General features: G+C 35.7%; 1 protein-coding gene across 3 annotated transcripts in view; it reads left to right on the top strand.

The window, feature by feature from the left end:
* The window catches only part of GABRA6 (gamma-aminobutyric acid type A receptor subunit alpha6), a 29,005-nt gene extending 15,232 nt beyond the window's left edge, over positions 1 to 13,773 (top strand). For all 3 annotated transcript variants that reach the window (XM_074884113.1, XM_074884112.1, XM_074884111.1), the window contains 2 exons: positions 3,664 to 3,924; positions 8,832 to 13,773. In XM_074884113.1, the coding sequence (XP_074740214.1) occupies positions 3,664 to 3,924; positions 8,832 to 8,882 (312 nt within the window). In that variant the 3' untranslated portion in view covers positions 8,883 to 13,773. The remainder of the gene's footprint in view (positions 1 to 3,663; positions 3,925 to 8,831) is intronic.
* The last annotated feature ends 11,943 nt before the right edge of the window (positions 13,774 to 25,716 follow it).

The raw sequence follows: 25,716 nt of genomic DNA, 5'->3' as shown, positions 1-25,716 counted from the left end.
TTGGTCCTAGGTGGTTTTTTGTTTCTGTTTATTTTTTTGTGTGCGTTTTGTGATGTCAGCAAAGTTCAATATCCTTAATCCAATAAATTATAAAGAAAAAGAGGAATAACGCATTTTTTTGTCTAAACTTTCAGAGTTAATTCTCACGAACCTCTTTTTACTGCATCGCCCGCAGGAAAAAGAGACATAAGTGAGTAAAAGAGAGATAAGTAAGGACAGACAGATATTCATTTGTTTAAAGTTAGCCAGTATCTGAGTGCATACATGAGATACTCATGTTACTGTTAGGTCATTAACTAAACTGATAGTGAGAATATGTATTTGCAGTACAAAGGAACAGAGAACAGTGGAGAATTTTACAAGTACGAATTACAGAAATCTCTTGAGGAAATGAAACATAAGAACAAAGCACATTCATAAATCACAGTTAGCATCCATATAAAAATCAGAGACAGCGGAGAAAGAACTCCGTTTACTCCAAGGTTATATATGCTGTATTTTTTAAAATCTGGAAGCCAAGCAATTTGCTGAGAGTCTCCTGAGATATTCTGAGCATAAGCAAATTCTGGTGATATTGATGAGAGTTGTGAGAGAGCAGCACCTTTATAGACAAGACAAGACTGCTTTGGGAGCTTTCTAGGGGATCAGATAGCTGAGCTGCAACAGCTTAACAGAAGCCGGACTATACCTTACTAGCCCGTGTACATACCAGTCTTTGTCTAGTCCAGTTTTATTACATCTCACATTAAACAGTGATCTTGCAATCTGTTCTGTGACACTGTTTAGTCATACACAGTGACAAGTTTAATTGCCTGATGGGACTAACATTCCACATGAGTGCAAGAGTACTCCTCTGAATCAGGATTCAATAACTTAACAAAATACCTTATTTCATTATGACAGCGTGCCATGCCTCAGGCTTCTTGTTGCTCTTGCTGCTTGTAAAACAGTCCTTACTATTTGAGTGATTGGCTGTATGAACTATGCAAAATAGGCTATTCATTCCTGTTTTCTCTCTGTGTTTTGCTAAAGTTTCATGATGTCATTGTAGGTAATCTTTGTCAAAAGTTAAATCTAAATATAGAACACAAATTATTGTGCTTGCTGTTCAGAACTCAACTGTAATAAGAAACTATATGGTTTTTCTCTCACTGCCTCCTCCTCTTGGTTTAGCAATGAATTTCAATGAAAAATAGGAGTTGTGGTTCTGGGGCAGCAAGTCTGGTCTACAGTCAGCTACCACATTGAGAAACATCTTTGTTACACATCTGAGATAAATTTGGACTTAGAATTCCATATCCTGGTTAGTATACAAGAAAATAGTCTCGACCCTGACTTGCTGGATTGGCACACGAGGGTGTTGAAGACAGTGTAAAGAACTATTCAGGGACTTTCTTAATGACTTATATTAACTCTAAACCATCTCCTCAGCAGGTGAAGAGCATGACAAAAACTGGCTTTACTGAGACAGTAAAATTCACTGGTCCTTCCTGAATATTGGAATGGGCTATTTTAGGTAATGAGAAGTTACTAATATCACTCCATTGATAGAAATGGACCTAAACTGGCCCCAAAGTTAGTTAGTGCGCTCCCCAAGCTCTGAGGGAGTGCACTAACACTGACTCCAGATCTTCCTGTCTCCAACTTGAGATGAAATCACATTGAGATAATCCTTCTCCTATAGCAATCCTCCTTCTATAGGAATGAGATTTAATAAATATTATAAATAAAATAATGACAAGCATTACACTTTTTCAAGTGCCTATTCAGATGATCACAATGATTTTACTACCTCTACATTCCAGATATGTTCAGTACTGAACATCATCCGCAGACCATATGCTACATCTGTTCTGCCTACTATTAACTCCATCACCTCAGTACAATAACTCCTGATTCATGCTTGAATGATCCAGAGCAGAATTTGACCCACCTGATAACATATTACAGATAAAAAGCCCTAAGATTTACCTTAGCACTTATATTTTTAGGAACCACTCATTCTCCACAAAAGGTCAAACTATCTTGAAGTAAAGGGAAAACCAAGCTACCTTATGACTTCTACAGTTCAGTTCAAAGCAGGGCATACAAGCAGAATGGAATAGCAACTTGAATGAAAGCAGCAGCCCAGGCTCTGTCAGTCAGTCTGTTTATAGAGTGGAATTATTATTATGACTAGTGCAAGTGGACACGGATGACACTGTTTCTGTGACACACCAGTAGATAGTCCTCCATTTGGATCTGTCTGTTGCTTGCTGTGTTACTGGAAAATACAAAAGCAAACATCTGTGTTCCAGGTAGGCACAGCCGCAGAACATGAATGCCATTTAATATCCATTCAAAACATGATACTAATCATTTAATGCATAGATGGCAAAGTGGAAGCTAAAGTGTTGTTAAGTAGTGAAGCTAAAATGTTGTTAAGTTAGCATTGCTTTTTAGAGTCTAAGGTATTGCTGTTGTTCCCTATTAACAGAAAACTTGAGTACTTCATATCAAGACAATAAAAACCAACTTGACACTCTAGGCATTCTTCTGTATTTTCTCAGCCATCAGATGAATCTAATGGCTGCTACCATTCATCCACATTACTAATGATAGTCCTGGGCTGTGGCAGTAGCAGCAAGGTTTTTGAAAATTTCCTCCCATTCGATACTACTGTGAAAGTGGGTAACTGATATCCGTTAGAGCAGGCTTAGAGTGTGTGGTAGATTCTGTTCCTATGCCATTTCTGCAAGGAAGAAATCCATTCTACTCTTGTGATAGTAAAAATAATGTCAACTTGGCCACAAATAAAATAGGTGTACATAATGAATATACATGTCAGCCTAGCACCTAAGGGGTGAACTCTAAATGTTTCTGAGGTCTGGCTAAATTTTTAGGAGTTTTCATAGAGGTTTCTGAAGAATAATTGGAGCTGGCTATGAATATTGCACAAAAAATTTTGGTTTCATTTTACTATAAATGAAAATTAAAATAGTCCCATTACAGTTAGGATGAGTTTTTGTCTTCAGTGGTATGCATGAAACTGCTGTGGAAATAATGAGATATATATGAAAATGAAATCTCATCCTAGAAAAAACTACAGGACAATTTAGCACTCATGTCTTCAGCACCTGTAAAGTTAGTCCATTTCCGTTTGTGCAGCAGTTTTCTAGTTCATCAGGAGCTAGTTTGGGGACTAATAACAGCATGACAGCTTGACTGTATTCAGTGAGTGTTTACTAGAATTCATCAATGGGATCACACAGTGAAAACTGCACTTGAGCCAGCCCATATGTCCTATTTTGTTTAAACTTGATTCATAGCTACATAAACTTCAGCCATCCCAATATATTGCAATTTAGATACACCATTACCTTCTTTTCCTTCTAGCTCCATCTTTTCTTTTTCTTTCTCTCTTACAGCTTCTTTTTGTTACCATGTTAAAAATATGGAAAGCAATATTCTTTTATGTTTTTATAGCAAAGCTTTAGGACACAAATGTACCTCTGTATATTTGCATTATTTTTGTGATTTCCTTAGGTGGCTCTATAGCAGAGAAGCAGCAATAAAATCAGAAAGTTGAGTAAAAAGGTGGAGAGAAGCTTAATGATCAAAAACCTAAGACTCTGTATCCAAAAATCACCCTTTTTTTCCTTTTTTTTCTTTTTTCTTCCCCAGCATTCTGACTCCAACTGTAACCTGAAGAAGCGAGTAAACACCATAACATCTCAGGCAGATCTGTCTCCTGAAGCCAGCATAATATCAAATAGTGCACCCCAGTGTCAACCACTGTCTGTTCCTCCACCAGCCCCACCACCACCACCTCCCATTGGAGGCACAAGTAAAATAGACCAGTATTCTAGGATCCTCTTTCCAGTGGCATTTGCAGGATTCAACCTCGTATACTGGGTCGTTTATCTTTCAAAAGACACAATGGAAGTGAGTAGTAGAATTTCTGAATACTTGCTCACAATATGTAATGTGCTTACTTGATTAATATTATTTTAGTTGTTCATTTACTCTTGTAACTGCAGTTAATCAGTCCTTTCAGAGGAAAGTTACTGATAATAGATTTCTCTAAAAAATCAGCTGTGGCTTCCAGTAGTAGCAGCACTCAGTACAATGCAAAAAGGCTATTTGAAGAGGAGAAATGTAAACACTTATCTCTATGCCATGTTGCACCGAGCAGAACACATTGTGTACGACAGCGTATGACGCCATTCTCAGCAAACAAGCTAATCTTAAATCTTCCATTTCTTAATCTTCCTGTCTTCAGTACAGAATGGTAGAATTATCTGTTGAAGCAACACAGTGAAGGAGATAAGAACTTTAATATCTCCTAAGGTTTGCCCAGTGAGATAATAAGATAACAGTCTCCCCAGAAAAGTTTGTTATTCATTCTAAACATTTATCCATATTGTGAAGAACGGAGAACTGCAGTATACAGTTTGTGAATCAGGAGTCCCTGTTTCTATAAATTTTAATGCTGATTTTTCCTGTTTCTTCATATAGCTGAACTGTTTTATGCAGATCAAGCTGCTAAATTCTTTGCTTAAGTTTGTTTGAATCGAGCAGAGAGTGATCATGTCTTTAGATATCCATGAGGTCCAGAAGAGATATGTGCCCTGCAAATTGAGCCTGTCTAGAATAATCAGGCAGTGATTAGTCATTAAACTTTAAGTCTTCAATGCTTTAATTCTCTAATTTTTCCCTTTTGCCTAAATACAGCTAATGGTGTCCCATTTCCTTGGTAAAAAATACATTCATTTGCCTCGTTGCCATAGAGTTTTTGAATCTCACTGTACATTGCAGTCAATATGATTGGTACATTTAGCTTTATTTAGGACAGCTAGAGAGATAATGATGGTATTTAGATAGTACTGAATGCACAAAGTCCCTACATCAATAAAAACAGAGGCTGGCAATCTGGTGTGAGTGGTGAGCAGATTGTACCTTTATTTCCTAGATGAGAGGTAAAGCAGGCCAAGGGAAATCTCATGGACAGCCAAGAGATGTTGCAGTTCAAAGTAACAAGACAGTGCTGATCAGCTGATTGGTGGCATCTTGCCTCTGCTTGAAGCAGAGGCTACTAGCCTCTAATTTTGCTGATTTTTGCTACTCATATGATCTGGAAAATGCTGTCTCTCAAAGATGGAGTGTGCTGCCAAGCAGCTTATACAAAAGCAGGAGGGCAGGAAGATAGGAGGCACTACCTCTTACAAATGTTCCTGCAGATGTCTCTCTCAAGAGGTCACAGCTGCTAACTCCTGGCCACTCAAAATCTGCCCAGTGCTAAATTTAGCATTTGTGCCAGAGTTACTGATCCTGCTATTAAAATATTGACTATGTGTGCAAATTACTTATCTCAATCAGAGGAGGGAAGTATCAAAAAAACTCACGGATAAATATTACAGCTTCTGTTTAGAGGCCAGTTCCTCCGCTTGTGTAGCTTGCCATAACTCCAGTGATTTCATTGAACCATTCACATTTTGGATCTAGTGATGTTTGAAACATAGTTGCCATTTCCCTTGGTAGTGATGAAATATTTACACTGAACCTTGTATATTAATAGTTATAATAGAACTAGGCTTTTAAAATACTTCTGAAGTCTAGAACATAGTGCAAACTTTTTAAAATGCCACTTCTGCAAGCTCATAAGCATGCTTACAAACTCAGAAATTATGTTCTGTGGTAGCCTTATAAAATGACAGAAATCCAGCAGCAAGATTCAGAAAACAGAACTGTATGGACAGCTGGGGTGTTTTGAATTGTGAAGAATGTAAACAATTATGTAAAGTGTTGATCAGGCTTTTCTTCATAAATTACATTTTCCCGTTTGTGTACTCAGTTGTAACTAATAATGACTGTGATATACATTGCTAGGTTTCTAATTCAATATGTTGTCACTTTACCAGTTGTTACTTTCAAGGAAAACCAGGATTGGTTTTGCTTTAAGAATGTTTTAAATATATGTAAGCCTTTCCATTCAAGCAGAGGATATACAAAAGTTAGGTGAAAAAGCATGGCGTGCTTCAAGGCCAGTTCAACTCAATCACAGGCTCAAGCCCAAAAGATTAAATATTGATACAGTATTATTCAGTTAAGAAATTTAATTTCATTTAGAAAGTGTATTTTATGCAGTATTTCAGGTATATTAGCTTTTCTTTTTTGAGTTACTTCTTTGAGTTCATTTGGCTTTTGTTTGAAAAACAAAATGGAAAAAAAAAAATCTAATCAGTTCACTGAAATAACCAAATTTCCTGTGTACAAGTTCATGTAGTGCAGCTTTCTAGGATTTTGATTAGTGTAGTTTGGAGTACAGAACATCGTTCACCAAAGTCTGTTGTTGTGGAGACTCCTAAACTGAACAGCCACCTCCTGTCTTTGGACAGTGCATACAGAATAAATCAGGAAGCATTTCATGAATCTGTTTGTAAAAGCAGGCTATTAGCACTGGAATCAAAGGTAATTTTCAACTCATGTTACTTACTATATTCTGGCCAGACCCATCCTTTGACCTTGAAGGAAGTGCAAGAATTGTTTTTTATTTCATGTTCTGGATTCAGAGTATCAACTAGACTGACACAGAGTTGCATGCAATGAGGAGCTCTCTCCTAAGCTATTCGATTGTATTTCTGTGCACTACTAAGCAGTTTTCTTATGGCTTAAGTAATGGGCCATATGTTACAGAAATGAGGAAGTCATTCTTGTGGATTGTATCTGATAATATTTATAAGAATCTTGAGGCTTGAGTACTTTTCAAAGTGCTCCTTGGAGTACCTTTTTCTTCCCCCTCCATTTAATCATTTTCTTTTTGGAAGACTTCAGGTTAATCACCCTTTCTCTTACTATACATGTAAATTCAGAGTATGTTACTTACACAGAATTTTTAGGATTTGGAAATTTGTATAATGAAGAAGGTGTTTCTAATAAAGTGTATGCCTTTAAACATTTGAATATTATTTTTCAGAGAAGCCAGGATTGGGCAGGTAGCAAAAACATCTTAGACTGAACTCTGTATTTGTACTTCTATATATAATGAATCAAGTCCAGCTCAGCAAACCAGGAAATTTAGTAGCAAACTTTCATTGTAAGATTAATCTTTGTTACATTTTAAAGCAAAATAGCAGCATTCTCTGAATGAAAAAATGAAAAAAAAAAATCCAGTATGAAATTAAGTGCTTCAATTGAATGCTTTTTATACATGGATGGGGATAAAGTTATCTTCTGGCCTTACTATTTAAATAAATAGTTCTATTATTCATTGGAACAAGTGGGAAAACATTCTTATTCAGTAGCAGTCATCCACCATGCAACCCAAAACATAAAAGATATTTCAATGTAAACTGGTTTGCATTGTGCAGTAGCAGTAGTGTTGCAGGACAACAGTTGTATTAGTAAAAGTATAGAAAGGAAGCTAATATAGTTCTCTGCCTGCATTTTGCTAGACAGCATGTTGTTAGAACCTAATATAACCAAAGGACAACATAAAAGTAGAAAAAAGGAAGTACTTGAACATATGTATATGAAGGAACTCCCAGTTGAAATAACAGATGCCAGTTTTTAGACCACAGAAAATGCTGATACTTGTATGATAAGCCCTACTTTCTCTCAAAAGGTTTTATAACTGTAATGCTGACAGATGCTTAACTAAAGCAATATCACTGTGCCATTTATAATATGAAAAAAAGATCATTAAAGTTACTTGTAAGAGGAGTTACTCCCTCACTACGTAAGGTCAGTTTGTAATTAATTTAGATGGAAGGTTTGAAGATGTGACATCCCCGTGATTTACACATGCAAAATGAAATAGGAATGTTTCTATGGTGTGTGTTACTCTGTAGAGTACAGTAATATTGGCCATCCACAAAAAGCTCTATACAGTAACAAACAAGACACATTTGTCTAGATTAGCCAAATAGACAAATTCTTGAAAGAAGAACAAACCTATCTGATGAATGAAAAAAAGTTGTTCCAGCTTTATATTTTGTCATACAGCATTCTTTGGCTTTGTTTTTGTTTTTAAATCTTGCTAAGTCCTTGAGCTGAATACCAATTTATGACAGTGACCTTGGTAGGTGAATTGCATGCTTAGTTTATTTTAAAATTTGCTTGATTTAGAATGTGAAGAGTGCCCTTATAATGAGAAGAATACAAGTCCTCCTTTGCCATATCATTCACAATAATCTGCTGTTATCGCATCTTCTTAGTAAAGTAACCTGTCTTAAATTTTTATATGTAATGTTGTATTACAGTTTTTAATGTAATGAAACACAGAATGATGGAGTGAATCAAACTAAAGAAGGATATGATGTTAAAGTTTTGATGATAAACAGCAGAAAAACAAGCAGAGGCCAGCTTTTATGTCTGGGAGCAGAGAAAGGTACAAAGTCACTGAATGTATTAAATGTGCTGAGTCCTGGATATTATTTGGACACAGAGAACATAGTATGATGGCAGAAAAAGAGTTACATAACAGGTTGAAGGAGAAGATGAGATGCTAATGATGTCAAGTGGGAAGAAACAAAAACAGAGAAAGAAAGAAGAACTGGAAAAGTATTTAGCTTCAGTATGCTAATATTCATAAAGTTTGCAGTGCATATTATTGTTACATCATGTACAAGTTTAAACACTGGAAAAATAAAGTTCAGGAGAAAACAGTCATTGCCATACATACTTACAGTTGAGCTTTGATGATCCAGGTAATGAACATCAAATTCTAAGAGGGTTCTCCCTTGTGATGCAGTTCTATTTAAGTCTGCTGAGAAAGTTAGAAATCAGATGATTTTGTTGGTTAACTTCATAACAACACATAGCTTAAACTTCTGTCTAAACTTTTCTTCCAGTTTTTTGAACCTACTGCAATGCATCTTCGAAATGCCCATCAGTCCAACTGAAGAACAGCTCAAGGTTTCAAAGAAATCACTGAACGTCATGTAGGGCTGAAGGGACTTCACAGGATTTGTCTATCCACAGGTGCTCTCAATTTTAAAACAGGAAATATTTATATTGGACATCACCTGGAAACAAACTCTGGAGAAATCAAAAAGATAGAAATTGCACAAGGTTCTAACAATACTTTTGTTAAGATTTCTTACATTGACTCTACTATAAAAGTTCTTGTTAAATTATTTTGTTCAATTGTCAAAGAAAAGAATGTGCATTTGTTCTAATTCTGTTATAAATAACTGAATGTTTACATTGATATAAAACATCAATAACAGGATTATTTTTTTAAAATACAATAAGGATTGCTAAAATAAGCCTGATTCTGAACTGGTATAACTTGTCATGCTTTCACTGCAAGGTTAGGAGCTGCACTGATTTGCAGCACTTGAAATTGACCCAAAATAATGTTAAGAAATCCTGCGAAAGGGAGCCACAATCCCATCATATTTTCATAACCCTTTCGTAGAAAAGATGTGATGAATTCTGATTTTCTTTAATTTCATTTTCATCTCTTTTGAGATAACATTTATAAAGAACAAGATATAAGAAAAAAGGAAATAGAAACTATTGTTAATGTACTTTAGCTAGTTAGTTGTGATAGTGTAACTTTGTCTGTTGAGAATGACCATGGAAGTACAACCAGACTAATAATAAGCAATTTCTTGGCAGGATCTAGAAATGCGGGACTGAGATGTCAGGGTGTTTTTAAGGTCTAAAGATGAATAGACAGAAAGTTGCAGCTCCCCATCAAGCTAAATGCAAACTTCCAGCTCTAGGAACTTCCTGAAAGCAAGTCTTGATAGTTAGGGAACAAGCTGATTCTACTGAGCTGCCCATAGCAAACTCCCTAGAACTTTTTTCCAGAGACAAAGTACTGTCAGCATATTCAGAGTTTAAAAGTAATATTTTAATTTATTTGTCACTCTCAACAGAAACAGTCACAGGATTTCTTTCTCATATTTCATGGTCATCTATTATTTAAACTATTGTATATACATTCTTCATCTCCATCATCCTTCTTAAGAATGTAATTAGAAAAGATATGCCTAATCAAATCAAACCTAAGCCAGCTTTGTTGCAGGTGTAATGGACATGGGTGGGAATCAAAAGCACACAAAGAAGTTTTAGATGCAGCCAAATAAAAATTAAGGACACCTATCCTGAAATTACTTTTACTACATTAAAATGAAATTAATTTTAACAGAAACATTAAATGCTGCATTGATTCAGGAAATTCAGGGTCTTTTGCTTTGTCTAAAAAACCATCTTAGTCACTCTGAGAAAACATTTAGGGACTAACTAATTGACTCCAGCAAGTTGTCAGCTGCTTTATTGGCACTATAACAGTTTTAACTATGTGATGACCTACGTGCAGTTGTTTTCCTCCTATTTCAAGAGGAGTATATAGCTTTTACTAGTGTGGTAGCTGGATTGAACTCTCTGTTCTTTAACTCCGAAGTGCTTAGATGGGGACAATTTAAGTAGATTCGAGTCAATAATAACTATTGTTTGCACAGAAATGTCATGTTTGCAGTTTGCTTTTCCTGACTGGATGCAGGCTGGCACACTTGGATGTATTTGTAAGTGCACTGAATTCTTTCTTCATTTTGCTTTGAAACTAAAATTGTGACAATTTTTCCCATTTTCAGCTTTTATATACTATTTTTTTCAAATTAAAATATGGACACTGGGCAAGTATTTTATAATTTGTAAATACATCTTATTTTGAAAAAAAAATTGTGCTGTAGGGATCCAGAGGTTATTTTTCAGTATAACTAGGCTCATTCTTGCTTCACTGACTAATTTTCTATTTTGAGTACGTTAATATCTGTAGTTTTCAGAGTACTTTAAAATTGGTTTATGCACAAAATGAAAATGTTTAAAAGCTATGGGTAAACAACACTGAAGAAGCTAAATTTTGTATCTGATCTTTGTTTAAAAGAAATCTAAACATGCATTTTATAGCAGATGCAGAGAGTTACTAAATAGTCACTATTTCCTTGGAGTGTAGTATTTCTATGTATAAAATAGTGATTAGGAAGCTATATCAGCACCTTAAAAATTTACTTAGCAGCTCTTGGTATTCAGCAGTGTATTTCAACATGACCACAAAGACTGCTTATCTTTTTTTAAAGGAGCTTTTCTTGTAGAGAAGATAAGGGTTGGTTCTCCACATCTGTTTGAATGGTAGGAAGGGAATATGTATTTTTTCCTATTATCTGCTTTGTAGAGACACAGGTGTAATCAATAATAATGTTAATAATGGCAAGTTATATCTTAGGATAAATGTAATTACTTACAATTAACATCAGTTCTTAACAATCCTGGTTACGGTCAAACACTAACCAAACAAACAATACAGTAAAAAGAACAGATAAATAGAAAAGGTTCCTTTATATGTATATATTTATGTATGCATATATACATATGTATCTCTGTAGAAAATATAAATATTTCTCTACTTAATACAAATTTAAAGGAAATTAGGGGATAGGGGTTTCTTCCAGTATTTCTGACTGTAATGCAATAGGAAGAGTAGGAGCTAAAGTTGCTGTAAAATGAGAATTTGTACATGCAAAACAGGATACTGTGGGGGAGAAGACAGGCAGTTACCTTGAGCTATCATACTCTGGTAATACATTATTCAACACTGACCTAACTTTCTGTGTATTCCAGTAGAAAGGATGCTCTGGTTTTAGCCCACAAACCCCTCAAAGGGACAGAGTGTAGCTTAAATTCATCTTTAGCGTGTTCTGCTTGATCAGAGGTGCAAGAAATAGAACTAAGAACACAATTACAGAACTATCTCAAAGTACAATAGAGACCTCAATTACATAATAGTCTTTATTATTATTGATCTGGGTTTTTCTACTCCCCCTACATTGTTTTTTCATAATTTCTAAACCAAATAAAAATTGAACAGTTTTAAGATACAGAAACTATGCGATGGCACACTAGATCAGCCCTGAGATCATCTGCTACTGTGTTCAAAGAATAGTTCTCACCAGAAGCTAAAGCAAGAGTTGAATAAACCCCAGAAATGTGAAGATCAAAGTCCTCCACTCTTTTGATATAGCACGCTGTCCAGTGTTTTGATATTTTGATGCATCCTGTCATGTTACTGACGCAAGGCCTTTCTCTTGTACACATGCAAGCAAAATTCAGAGGTGACTTCATCATTGCTTAATTCATTACATTCTTGTTCGTCTTCCAGTTCATGACAAGAGCATCATTCCTCATCTGCCTTCTTTACAGAAGTCATTCTTGCAGGATTTTCCTCTAATCAGTAAGCAATCAAAGCCTTTCAACTCTCCACATAAATGCTGTCTGTCACCTGGCTTTGTGGAGAAACCTGTGAAGAAAAAAGTCCTTATCCACAGGCAGAATGGGTAGAGACTTGGGGAGTAAACTGTTCTGTTCTGCATCTCTACTTCAAGAAAATCATCAGTCAGCCACGGCTGGAGTGGTGCTTGTGTACAAAGAATAAAGATCCACAGTTCATTTCCAGACAGCAGTTTGATGCAAGTGATAGCAATTGAGTGTCAGCAAAGTATATTGGAAGCAGAAGTTAGTGACAGAACATGAATGAGACTCAGCCGCGCTTTCTGAGATGCAAGTCTTAAAACAAAGTTTGACCAAGAGAAATGAAGAAATCCCAAGAAACCAAAAGCATCCACACAATTGTAAAGTAGGAAACAGAATTCCATGCATCTTAAGAGTCCTTTAAAAAAAAAAAAAAACAACAAACCAACAAACCAAACTATTCTTAATGCTGTCCAAAACCAAAATATGTGTGATCTCTCAAACACAGATGAGGAAAAAAACCCTTACTTGTGTATTTAATGTAGTTATATAAAAGTAAGACAACACAAGTCATTGCAGAACTTCATAAACCATGTAACATGGATTTTTGCTAAATCACTTTGCAACACATTTGGGTCGTTAATGAAGAGATCATTAGTTCATGAAAGCATGATGTGACCTCAATTATGACTAGACTATTTTTTACTGCATAAATAAGAGTAATCTCTAATAATTCTAAAATACTAAATTCTTTACATGCCTCAAGGAGCAAGTAAGCCTTCTTTAGGCCATAGATGGTTACATATTCAAGCAATACTGCAAAGATTTTTCTCCCCACATCACACCTGCTTTGTTTATAATAATGCTTTCATAGAGCAGATAGAAATAAGTATTATTTAGTTTTAAATTAAAACAAACAATTTAAAACTCTGTACTAGAATATTTATGTCTGCTATTCCTGTACATTAAAAAAACTTAATTACTATAACAATGCCAGCTTTGCTTTGGTTTAAGTTAGGAAATATCAACTGTTGGAAGCTGACTTTGGAAATAGCAAATGTTAGAAGCTGACTTTTCTAAGGTCTTTAAACTCAGTGTGCTGATTTAAACTCCATGGAGACATGGTGTTCCCAGTGGGAGATGGGGGCTTTAAAAGTGGGTTTTCACCAAAGTCATCACAGGTTCTATCTGCATGTGAAACAAATCATAGTAAAAGACAAATACTAAAGCTCAAACTATGCTTTATTGTTTGCTTTCATCCTCTTTGTGTCTACCAAGTGATCCGACTCAACTATTATTTAAGTCAATGCATAACATTTGCAATCTCATCAGGAAATTATATTAAAGAATTGTTAGCTCCATAGATGAGTCTGTGGTAAAGATTGGATTGTGATGGTGAGACAGACTAGAAATGATCAGAAATAGACTAGTTTATCTAAAGATTTGACTTTCACTAGATTGAACTTATTTTAAAAAGCTTTGTATGAACAAAAAGGTGGGTTTGGGTCAATAAATGTATTCAATGTGCACTCTCAAGTTTTAGTAAGTTATACATTCCTTATGGGCTAAAACTTGGTATACTTCTTCCCCCTCCCCCCCCCCCCCCCATTTTAGATGAGTAAAAGCTTATATTTCCTTTCTGATCCAGTCTCCACATAAAAACCAACATTAATTGCTCAGTATGAAATACCTGCTTGCAACTCAAATTATTCAAAATTTAAAATAAGGGGGTTTTTTTAAGCTTCATCAGTTTTAGGTTTTACCCAAGCACACTTTATTTTGACACACCCTTTCAGCCTTCTCACTTGTTTTCTTACAGATTTTTGTGAACTAAATGAATCTACTTGGACAGGGGCCTTTTAGAACCGAGCAGTAAACTATCTGAATAACTAAAGTTTGTAAGGTGTTACTGAGTTACACCAGATCAGCTACACAGCCCTGAAGGGGTTGAGTAGCTGAATAAGTATTGATAAAGAGTCATTTTAATATTATGAATATATACACGAGAAACTCAGAGTGCAGCCTCTGAATTACTTATGATCTACTGAATTGATTCCTGTACTACATGCTGCCAAGAGCACCATTTCTTTTGTTAAGTAATTTAATTCAAAACAGAAAAAAGAAAACATTATTACAACAGTAAAGCAAAGAAAAGAAAAAAATGGCATTAAATCTCTCCATGTGAACAAAAGCTTATGAGCAGAGCGCTATGTGATTGGTATATGGTGTCTTTCATGATTGAAACGGATTCCACTAATGGCAGCCAGGGCTCAAAACATGGACTGAGGGCAAGAAATTCCCTCATCTTCATACCTGTAAAATGCAGACCTAGCATGGAGAATCAGTACATTTAATGTTACTTTTGGATTTTTCTGAATCTTACTTTTTTTAGTTACATTTCTAGGCAGGTATTGTTTTAAGGAGTAAACTGCTGAATCAGTCACAGGCCTTAATAACACTGAATATGATCTCTCAAATAGTTCAAAACACTTCACAGTGCAGAAACCATAGTATTCCTGTTTTCAAATTATTACTTCCCAATTTAAGACATAACAAGCACATCACCTGTCTAGTCTTGGATTTGAAATGCTTTGGACATTTATACATCTGTCTCCCCCCAGAAATGTCCTTTTCTGATAAGGCAGACAGAGCCTTTGCTGACAGAAGTCAGTGAACATGTCTGACAGCTGGAGTCAGACTTCATGCTTTTAATAGTAACTAGAGGAGTTTTCAGGTAGATTTTTAAGTCAGTATGACAAATCAGTAAGTTTTGCCCTTACTACTTTAAGGGCTCTATTCTGATGTTACTTCCAACACCATAGAAGTGGAGTAATTCCACTGAAACAGAATTGAATAAGTCCAAAGTGAAAGGAAATAACTGAGACTGGTGCCATATTTAAGAAGATGTTTTAAATACCAGGTTTTAAGCCTATGTGATAGCTCAGTTGTAATAGTACTATATTACTTAGATTCAATATGGACCAACTATCACAAAAAATTACATAAATCCATTTACCATATATTGAGATGCCTTAAAAAGACCAGCTAAAGAAAAGTAGAGTGTCTACAACTTTCAGTAATTACATGAATTAAGGCAAATGTATCCTTAAATGTTATATTTAGGAATGGCTATTATAATACTTTTTTAAAAGAATGAAAACAAAAACCAAACCATGCTTTATGCGCCCTGTGAAGGCAACATGAGGAGATTATAACAGTGAATAAGGGACAAAACCCTCAGGGGTGCAGGAACTTCGAAGCCAGAAAGACCACTGATGTCTTTATAAGAAGCTCTATATACAGTGTACCTATTTGTATTGCTATTCTGCAGGCGTACAAAAATTCTGTATCAGAAAATCACTTTCTATGTTTGAGATCTGTTCATTAACAGCTCTTCACAGAGCAGTCACAGGAGCTCTTTACAGAGCAGTCACAGGAGTATTATTGTGTGCTTGAAATAAATTAAAACCACTGGGTAAATGTGCGCTATTAAGGACCAATAAGCAGCAAACAAAGCTAAGCGAGTTTAAAACTCTAATTCCAGCTGTACTAGAAGTTAAGATCCACATGACTCCAACATCCTACCTTTATTTTAAGATTGGAAAGTAATTTATTCATCACTCACAAGGTATCGTTTCATTGGGGACTGATCAAGGAATCATGACTTTTATAAGTGAGCACCTTAATGTTCTGAAATCACCAGAAAATATTCAGGTCACTGATGTGCAAACTAACACTTTTTCTTTCTACAAGCTCCATTTAAAGGTGCAGCAATCTCAAAACATCTCCCATGACACCCTCACAAGGAAAAAATAATTCCTGGAGACACTAAATTGAAAAAAGTAATTGGAAACTGTTCTGATTTTAGTACTAAAAGGAGAAGGCAAAACTGGATTTTGTTGCTTACATATTTCTGCAAGGGACAGTTTGGCCATTAAGATTATTCAAATAAATGTCATTTGTAATGGTCTCTGAGAAGGCACACTGACAATAACAGACAAATTAAGACCCACATTCACCATTTGGGCCATATTCCTTATTGGCCACACTACTAACATTGCCTTAAAGGCTGAAGAGATGGTAAAGGTGTTGGCATGATTAAGAGAAAATACGGATCAAAGAGCAATTTTTTTTTTATGATGTTGAAGGACAGTGGGCCTTCTGGTTCCTTCAGATCAGCAAAAATTGAGTAATACTTGGACTTGGGTGCAATCCAAACACTTGCTGCTAAATGTACTTTAGCTGACATGTTCATGAAAGCCAAAATGGCACATGAAAATTAGCACCAACAATGTTGGTAAGCAGAACAACTCTGCTTTACACTGTTTTCAGGGGAAAAAAAAAGTTTCACTCTAGAGACAGTAGAAAATTTCCTCAGAAATTGTCAGGGAATGGTTTTCCTCTGTCAGTTCTGCATACATTTCTAGATGGCTAAAAAATTGATAGGTTAGATCAATATATGGCCACCAGTAGTGACATCACTGATGTGTCATCCCCACTTAGGCTATTATTAATAGAAGAACTTTTTGGATGGAAAGCAGGTTTTTCTGTCTAGGAGAAATTCTGAGTAAAGTTTTTATTTCTGTGAAGTACAGTGTGTCCCATGCCAAGGCTCAGTTTACATCTGTATGAAGGGACTGCACAAAGGCTGCTGGATGGATTGTCCAGTAGAAGAAGGCTATGGATCAGACTCATAGCAAAGCGATTCTTGTACTAGGAAGCTTAAGTGTAGAACTGGACAGAAAAATGTTCCTGCCTTCCCTCCCTGTGAGATTTTGATCATCACAGATCAAACCAGAACATTCATATAAGTTATTTTGTGGTTTTATTAGAATCAGAACATTAGTCTTCCAAATTACCTTTTTTCTTCATTTTAATCCTTCTCGCTAAAATGTTTTAGGCTTGGGTCTAAACTGTATCCCCATCCCCACCGCACCTTCCCTAAAGAAGGTGGATGATTTTCCACTGAAAAAAAACCCAAACCCCAAACATTCTCTAGTGTTGTTTGTTGAAGAAACCAATTTTCCATTGAAAAATAGTCTCAACAGAAATTCATCAGAATTTAGTTGTCTATAATGTATCCCAGATGCAAAAGAGTTGGGAAAGTAAAAGAAGTGACATTCAAGGAAGTTACTTCTTTCCTAATTGTACAAAGATCAGTTCACAGTGGAATTAGTGTTAAACTGCAGGACACAACTCCAGAATACTATCCCTTAGATGACACGCCTTTTATTATGAGAACTTCAGAGGGTAGGAACTCCTTTACTTTGGGAGGAGATGTTTTCACTCTCACTTGTGAGAATGCAACAGTTCCCTCTGTATGTTTGAAGAAGAAACAAAGAAAATTAACAGCACTCTCAACATTAAATACAGTCCCCACATACCAGACTTAGTGCACCAATTACAATGCAAAAATGCACGTGGTCTCCAAAAGAAGAGTGTACACTTAGAGGACCATGGCAGCCATACCAGATACTGCCCAAGATACAGATACAAGATACAATCAAGACTGTCAGGAGACTTTCAGGAAGGTGACAGACTGAGTGAACAAAATACCATGAACGTGCCAGCAATGTAATCTGGTTGGTCCAAGGATAAAAAGAAGCAGGGCAGATACTCATGCACAACAATAGGGAATTATGACCTAATTTCAGAGAATGGTTATAGCCTGACTTACACAACCAAAGGTCTTCTGTTCCAGACACTCCCAGGATGCTCCATTATAGGTGATGAGCTGCTGCTAGCTGGGACAAGAGGGGCAGGGCTCTGCGTCTCTTGCACAGCTGTGAAAGAAACAGCCTCGACTATTTCAGTCGTCAAATTATCTTGCTGAGTCTGCCGAAAAGTTTGTTCTTAGAAGGTGTCCAGGAAAGTCCCAGTCCTGTGAAACGAACTGGTTCACAGATTCTTTGCTTGCTGAAGATCACAGTAGTTGGTTATTTTTTGTTTTTCTGGTTCATACAAATAGAAATGATAAAAAGAATAGCAAACTCCACTTGTAACTCATTGAGTTGTAGGAGATATTGCTGGCTTTTATGACAAGACTGTAGCCATCACCCACTACCATCCACTCAAGCCCGTGGCAGTAAGTCTCTGTATTTCTTTCTCATTTCTGTGAAGTGTGGTTCCCACAATCTTGTTCTCATTATTTCAAAGAGCACTCACAGAATTTTCTTCCAAAATATCAAGGCTATTTTCTTTCATAATGCCAAAAACCTAAACTTGCTCTATACAATTACTTTACCTATTTTTTCACATTAAAAAGTCTTTCTCCACGTGGCTGAGAAACACAAATCACTACTTTATGACATTTTTGTCAACTGCTGAATATATTATTCATGAATACATATTTATTACTGCTGAACCAGCTCTACAAATAGTGAAACAAGGTGCACTAAGTAGTTTTATTGTGCCTTTTATTTTTCTAAAACAAAATAATTTGGGAGTGTATTACTTTTTTCATCCAATATGCTGTGTTCATTTTAGGAGCAGTATACTCTTGTTACAAAGCACTTTCATAAATGCATTCCCATGAGGAGGCTGGAAGACTAGCATACCTCCTGACAGCTATTCTAAAGGTAGAAAGAAAGTATTCAAGAATATAATGCCATCCATGTAGCTAAGGGCAGGCAAGTGATCACCCTGGGCCTAAATCCTACGGTCCTTTTTGGGCACACAATTCAGTCAAACCATTAATTTACTGTAAGTACTATGGACACATGTTTTTGCAAAAGCATGATGGTACATAATACGGGCGTAAGCTAAATTAACAACAATTACTTTGAGATCTTAAACAGGCCTTTTATCATCTTACTACTAATTCAATTACAATTTGCATCCAAGGTTATTAACATGGTTTTAATAGTACAATAGGACATAAACCACATAAACAGTGGTTTATGTCCACCTTAGACTGCACACCTTAGGAAAAGAATTTACCTCTTTGGTATTATTTAAATATAGTGCTATTTTCCCTGGGAGAGTGAGGTGAGTCCTTAACTTTTTATGGCACATACAGTATAGAAAAAAAAAGCGCTGCATCATTTATTTAATCTCTGTCACTATATTAACTGTTAAAACATGCATTATCTGCTACTAGAAACTCTATCATATGGTACCTGTGATACTGCCAATGAACTTTCTCCCTTAGCACCGTACACCCCCAGTTTTCACAGGGTTTCAGCCCTTACCTTTACTCAATCTCATAGCAAGTTCTAAATAGGAGATAGACAACTTAAAAGAAGATAGTAGGTAAAGATATTTCAAGATTTCATAAAATAGGAAGAGGCCACTTATAAATCCCAAGATTATAAACAAGTGCCAATTGAATGCATATCTATTACAGAAAACGAGAAATCTGTGAAAGTCACTTAGTGATCAGCTCCAAATACTGACATTTATAGTACATTCACTATTACATAACCTTGTACATGTCTCAGATCAGGTGGATGTTGTCACTTTGTCTTGCAATACAGTACAAATGGCTTAAAGATACTTTCCTACAACAGTTTCTTCAAGAGTTCATTTCTACCTTTTCATTTTTAAATGTTTTGATTAAAATGCTTATGATGTCCCTGTAATTTATAGAACTTTTATTTACCTTATAGACACACTCTTCATCTGTTGTTTCAGTGTACACAATTAAGCACCCATCATGCATGGTTTATTGACTAAAATGTCAGTTGTTTGCTGGAACCCAGACAGTCTTTCAGGTCAATAAGAGTTGGTGCACTTAAGTAATAAAATGATGCTAGAGTTGTTTTCTGTACTGTGTGTGCCAGGCAAATACACAGATTAATTAACCTCATAACAAAGTAATTAAGCAGAAAATATAGTATTTAAGGAGATGTTCCAGTCAGAACAGTTGCACAGGCAAATATGCCTCATCATGCTACAGCTGGATTAACAATTGTATTTAAACTCTCCAATACTGTTTATCTAAATACTGTGTATATAAAAAGTGTAGACTAATCTGTGATGAACAAGTTGAGGAGAAGAGAGCTGGTAGAAAAAAGAGTACTTTTCAACAAAGAGCAAAAATTTTAATGCATATTTACTGTAAAAAATAACTGATTGGTTGCAAGATTGTCAGAAATGTATTTGTAAATTTTAAATATACAAGGCTATCTAGTTCTACTACTGTGATAGTATGTTATATATATAATGCAAGATATAAAAGTGTATTCAAGTCCATCATGAAACACCAGTGAGTCAAAGTTCAGCACTAAGATATCACCTGATTTTCAGTCTTGTTGAGCTCCCAGTTAGCCATCAGATTAGACTGAGATAAATTGGGTCTAAATAACACTCATTAACTTTACTTGGTCTCTTTACGACCAGTATATTCTCACTGGAAATATTTAGAGAAATTTCAAAATGGAATTGTCATTTTCTATTGCTAAAAGCAAAATGTCTTTCTTCAGAAAGAGCCTTGGGTAACTTACTGGCTGCAAAGGTCACTTTGAGGAAGGTCTAAGGAAACATTTCCTTAAACATATCTTTTATACCTTATTTTGGTCTACTTGGCATACATTTTGCACATTTCTTAACCAAACTGCTTGATACTTTATGTGTAATTGTCATTCTAGAGAAAGCACTTCTGTGTCTACAGTTTATCAGCACTTTTTAAGTTGAACTTATTATTCTAGTTCTGAGTACTGTGACAGCTTAACCCTGCAGTTCATCACTAACCAAAACCAGTTCTAGCAAGTAAGCCTGTCTAATTTCTTAAAAATATCATGTGTTTCTTTTCCTTTCTAAACCTGTTAAATTGCTATAGCCTTTATGTGATGGGATACTTTCTAAATATAAGCATATTTATAATCAATCCACTTGAATTGCAAAACTTAACTGGACACACATTTTTCCTGCTTCTGTTTAGGTACACCTAAAATGTCTCCATTGTGCTAACAAAGTGGCAGAAAATCAATTTTCTTCAGCCTTCATCTTCTAATTCTACATCTTTAAGCAGAAATTAAACATGGGACATTTCGTTCCCAATTTGAGGACACAAGGACAGTGAAAATACAGTATTTTCACATTAATTCCTGAAGTCTTACTTGAGTAGTGGGTTGGGGGGCAGGAAATGGAGGGAGGATGTGAGCATCATCACACACACAACATGAAAAAAAAACCCAAACAAAACCACCAAAACCAAACAGGCCAAGTTCATAAAAGTCTGATCTGAGGATCAATAGCATTGCAGAATTACTTCATAATTTACCATCTCCATAATGCTTCTGAAGGGTGACTTTCCCCACCATTGCAGGAATGGAGCAGGCAATGAGCTGTATGGGAATCCTAAACTAACTGTGGAGACCCTCTTGGCAGTATTGTTTTGCCATGTGGAATGAGACAAAGAGGGTACAAAATCCAGTATTTCTAAGGAAATCAGCCTGTATTCAAAATTTCCAAATCAAACCAACAAAAAACAAAAACTATCTGGGAAAATAATTCTCAAGCAATTCCCAAGGATTCTAAGCAACTCAGGTTACTACACTTTACACAGTTTTGTAAAGAGACTAGTGTTCCTGCTTTAGGCTTGTTGGTCTTATATTTCCATCTCATTACTTCCTTGCAAGGTGTGCAAAATTTGCAGTTGCCTACTGAAAGCTAAAATCTGGTATGAAAGTCCTACTTTAATTAACAGAAAACAATGTTCACAGAGCTCAGGGGGCTTCACTCATTTTGCTAAATACAAAAAATTGTCAGAGGTGCTTGTTAACTTGAGAAGATAATTATGGAAACTCATATATAAACATATCTTGCAGAAAAAAATTCACTTTGTGGCCTTATTAAAACATTAGGTACCACTATTATTAGTAAAGAGGTGCAAAGACTAAGGTGAGCACCTATCTGCTAGTTCTATTCAGCAGTTCTGAGATTTAACTGATAAATTTTTCAAGAGTTAGAAGAAAAAAAAATTATTTTGTATATTCATCAATAAATTCTAACGTAACATAGGCCACTTTCACTGTATATTTAAGAGGGATTTTCCAAAGACTTCAGCAATGTCAAGTCCTGTTCACTCATTTACCTAGAGCATAAGAACTCCGTATGAGTTGGAGGAAGCTGGCTGTATAGATCACCATCTTGTTTCCAGTGGCACAAGAGAAAATTGTGGAAGTTTTCAAACCTAAATTCTGCATGCTATTGAATTATTTTTAAGTAATTATGATCTCTCTTGTAATAGGCTCTAGTCTTTCTGTTTCTTTCTCCACCTGACATAGCTTTTGTTATGTAATTCTGAAAGCCTGCATTTCTGTTAAACCTTTTTTAAGATGAGACTATCAATGAGAATACAATGTTCCATGCAAGATTATAAATGTATTAAATATAATAGTAATTTGAACATATTGTAATGACAGGTAGCACCAGATGGTGCAGTTATAAGTAGTATTACTAGTTCATTTTCAGTTATGAATTATCTATTTACTTTAACAAAATAAAATGTAATTTTGTTTGTTGCAGTCCAGATTCTACTGGTCGCTTGTTTCAAAAGAAAAAGAAGTGTTCTCTGATTTTTTTGTCTCTACCTTTTTAGTGGGTGTAAGTCTTGGTATGGAGTTACATCCCCCCCCTCCCCCAAGCCAATAAACTAATGTTTGTACTATACTTATTGATTAAAAAAAGCTATGCCTGCAGTGTGTTGATGAACATCTGTTCAAGACAGTTTTATGCAAATTCATGTTCTTTATTTAATTTGCTGGGTGGGCTCAACATCACTGAATTCTCTCCCCATGAGAATACTATACCTATTGGTATTCAAACAGGCTTGCATTGTTCACCCCTCACCTCATTCAGCATATCCAAATATTGAGAGTTTTCTTCAACCACTACCACACCTGTAGCTGCAATGAATGAGAATAAGCAATGCCCTTTGTAAATATAGCATTGACTGTGTCTATAAATCAGATGTAGGAATGCAAATTAGTATCTATTTTGGAAACAAGGGGCTTTACAAATGTAAAACTTGAAAGATTTAGTTCCAAATTGCCTGACACTTTTTCCTAATATGTATCTTTACAGAATGCTTAAAATTAGAGCAGTTGTCCTTTTTTGCAACAGTAATTATTTTTAATAATAGATTTTTCAGAAGACTTTTCAAGGTAGACTACTTGATTTTACATCATTCCTGTGAGGTGAATGCAGATGTGTTGGGGTTTTTTTGGTTTGGTTTGATTTTTTTTTAAATTGATGAGAAAACAAAGATGGCAGGGTCACCAGCTCAATATGACATTCAGCACCAGATGCACTAGAAAATTCTAACTCTCATTTAAGGTTGTATGTACAACTTACCTGACATAAGACATTCAAAATTACAAACTGCTTTTAAAGACCTCAGTGCAACTTTCCAAGGTCAGATGAGTCAAGACAGAACAAAAATGAAAATTCATGTTTCCTCCTCTGTGGCATGTTTTATAATTACTGATAGACTAGCAATAACCGTACAAGGAACTCTAAGTGCTGTACAACTGCAAAGTAATACATCTTGCAGAGGGATAAAGTCCACCTGCTCTTCTGTTAACTGGAATTTTCCAACCTACTTCTGTGTATTCCGCAAAACCTGAATTCCTATTTTAAAGCGGCAAAGGATAGCACTCACCTACCTGATAGGAGGATTTGGTCAAACATTCGAAGTAGTGAAGAGCTAACATACAGTTTTCAACCACAGTCCACATACAGGTATAACAATCTGGACCCAGTTTTCAGTAAGATATAGAACATTACAGTACATGCACTAAACCAAGATTGAGGGTATTTAAATTTGTTTCCTGATTCTGTCAAAAGTATCACATCTGGGACTCTACACAATAATGATTTCTGTCTTTTCTGTATATATTGTAAACTCTTCAAATCAGGGTCTGCTTTATTACATGTTTATTACAGAAAATCCCCAATTAAGTACCAAACCGATCATTGTTCTCTGAGTTACCACAATATATAAATACACTAAGAATAATTTGAGTATTCCAAATCATGCAAGTCAATGTCAGGAGACATTCTATCTTGTTAAAGAGAATGTCAGGAGCCTCTTCATCCGCTTATTCTGCAATTGATGAACATTCATCCACCTCACTGTGGGTAGAAACACCTCTCACTTTCAGAAGATATGATATTTTTATGCACACACTTATATGCAGCTGTTATTAAGAATGCAGTCACATCATTTTTTATTCTAATAGTGGGAGTACATAATCAGTTCAAGTGCTGTACTAGTAAGGAGAATTCAAGACAAATTATAAGTCATACTTAATTACTATTAATAGAAAATATGCCTCAAGGAGAATGGAGTTATTAGATAAACATCATTGCAGTACTTAGTAGCTCAGGAGTGGATAAAAGAAAGGAGAATGAGTTGCTTTGGGATTCCTCCACCCTGTAGTAGTTGGTGAAGGGATATTTTTTTTTTAGAATCCTTTCTGTTCCTAGTCATGTAAATGCAGATTTTATTTTAGAAGAGGCATGAGAAACTGCAGAACAGTGCCATCTTGAAACCGTGCAATATTTGGTATTGTTGCAGGAGATGTACTCTCCAGCCAAAGCAACAGCGTACTCTTGTGCACCTTTCTGCCTCAACTGACCATGGTAGAACCTCCTTACAGCAATACTGTTGTAACAGGAATTAGTTATCAAAATCAAGATTTTGTGTATATGACCTGGCTGCTTTAGATTTGAATTTGCATAGAAGTGACATAATTTGTTTGCTGTGTTAATTTTATGCCCTGTACTGGAAGAAAGCTTTCCAAGCCTGCCCTCCTTCCTCTCAGCCCTGTTTCAATTGGACAACTTACTGTCATTCTACTGGACGGCAGATACTTTTCCTTTATACTTCAGTATTAAAAAAAAAATTAAGAAAGAAAACAAAAGAAATATCCTTTCGTCTTGAAGAGGAAAGTGTGATTACTGACCCACCTGATTTGCTTGATAGGATGGTATAATCTTTGACTGACCCACATTTCCTCCAGACATTCGGTAGCTGGTTTCCTTTAACAGCGTTCTGTGAAGGATCACCTTCAAAGTCCCACGCAGTGTCGTACGAAGCCAGCCTGCTTCCAGCCCTAAAGTGGCTGGCTGCTGTAGTACACTATGGGAGCACACCTGAGGTGGGAGACAAGAGGCCAGAATGGCAATGCTTTTGACAACCTGAAGAAAATAAATCAATAGCTTACTAACACACCCCCTGAAGCATCTCTGTGCTAACAAGGAACAGATTATTAACCTGACACATCAAAAGGTTTTAAAATTAATGTCTCTTTATTATATTGTCCAAACTATTGAAAACATTGCTTGTTTAAAAACCTTTTTACAGAGAGAAAGAGGAAAGAGATCCCTGAAGTATTTGTTTTTCTACATTGAAGATATCTGGCTTTATTATGAATCCTTCCCTCTTCTGTAACTGAAAGAAAACAAAAATTTCCCCAGCTATTTAAAAAAATTATCTGCAGTTGTTTTAGACTAAACCCTTTGTGCTATTTG

Source organism: Strix uralensis, chromosome 14 (genome assembly GCF_047716275.1).
Source record: "Strix uralensis isolate ZFMK-TIS-50842 chromosome 14, bStrUra1, whole genome shotgun sequence".
Classification (NCBI taxonomy): Eukaryota; Metazoa; Chordata; class Aves; order Strigiformes; family Strigidae; genus Strix; species Strix uralensis.
This window is presented reverse-complemented; position numbering and strand designations above follow the sequence as displayed.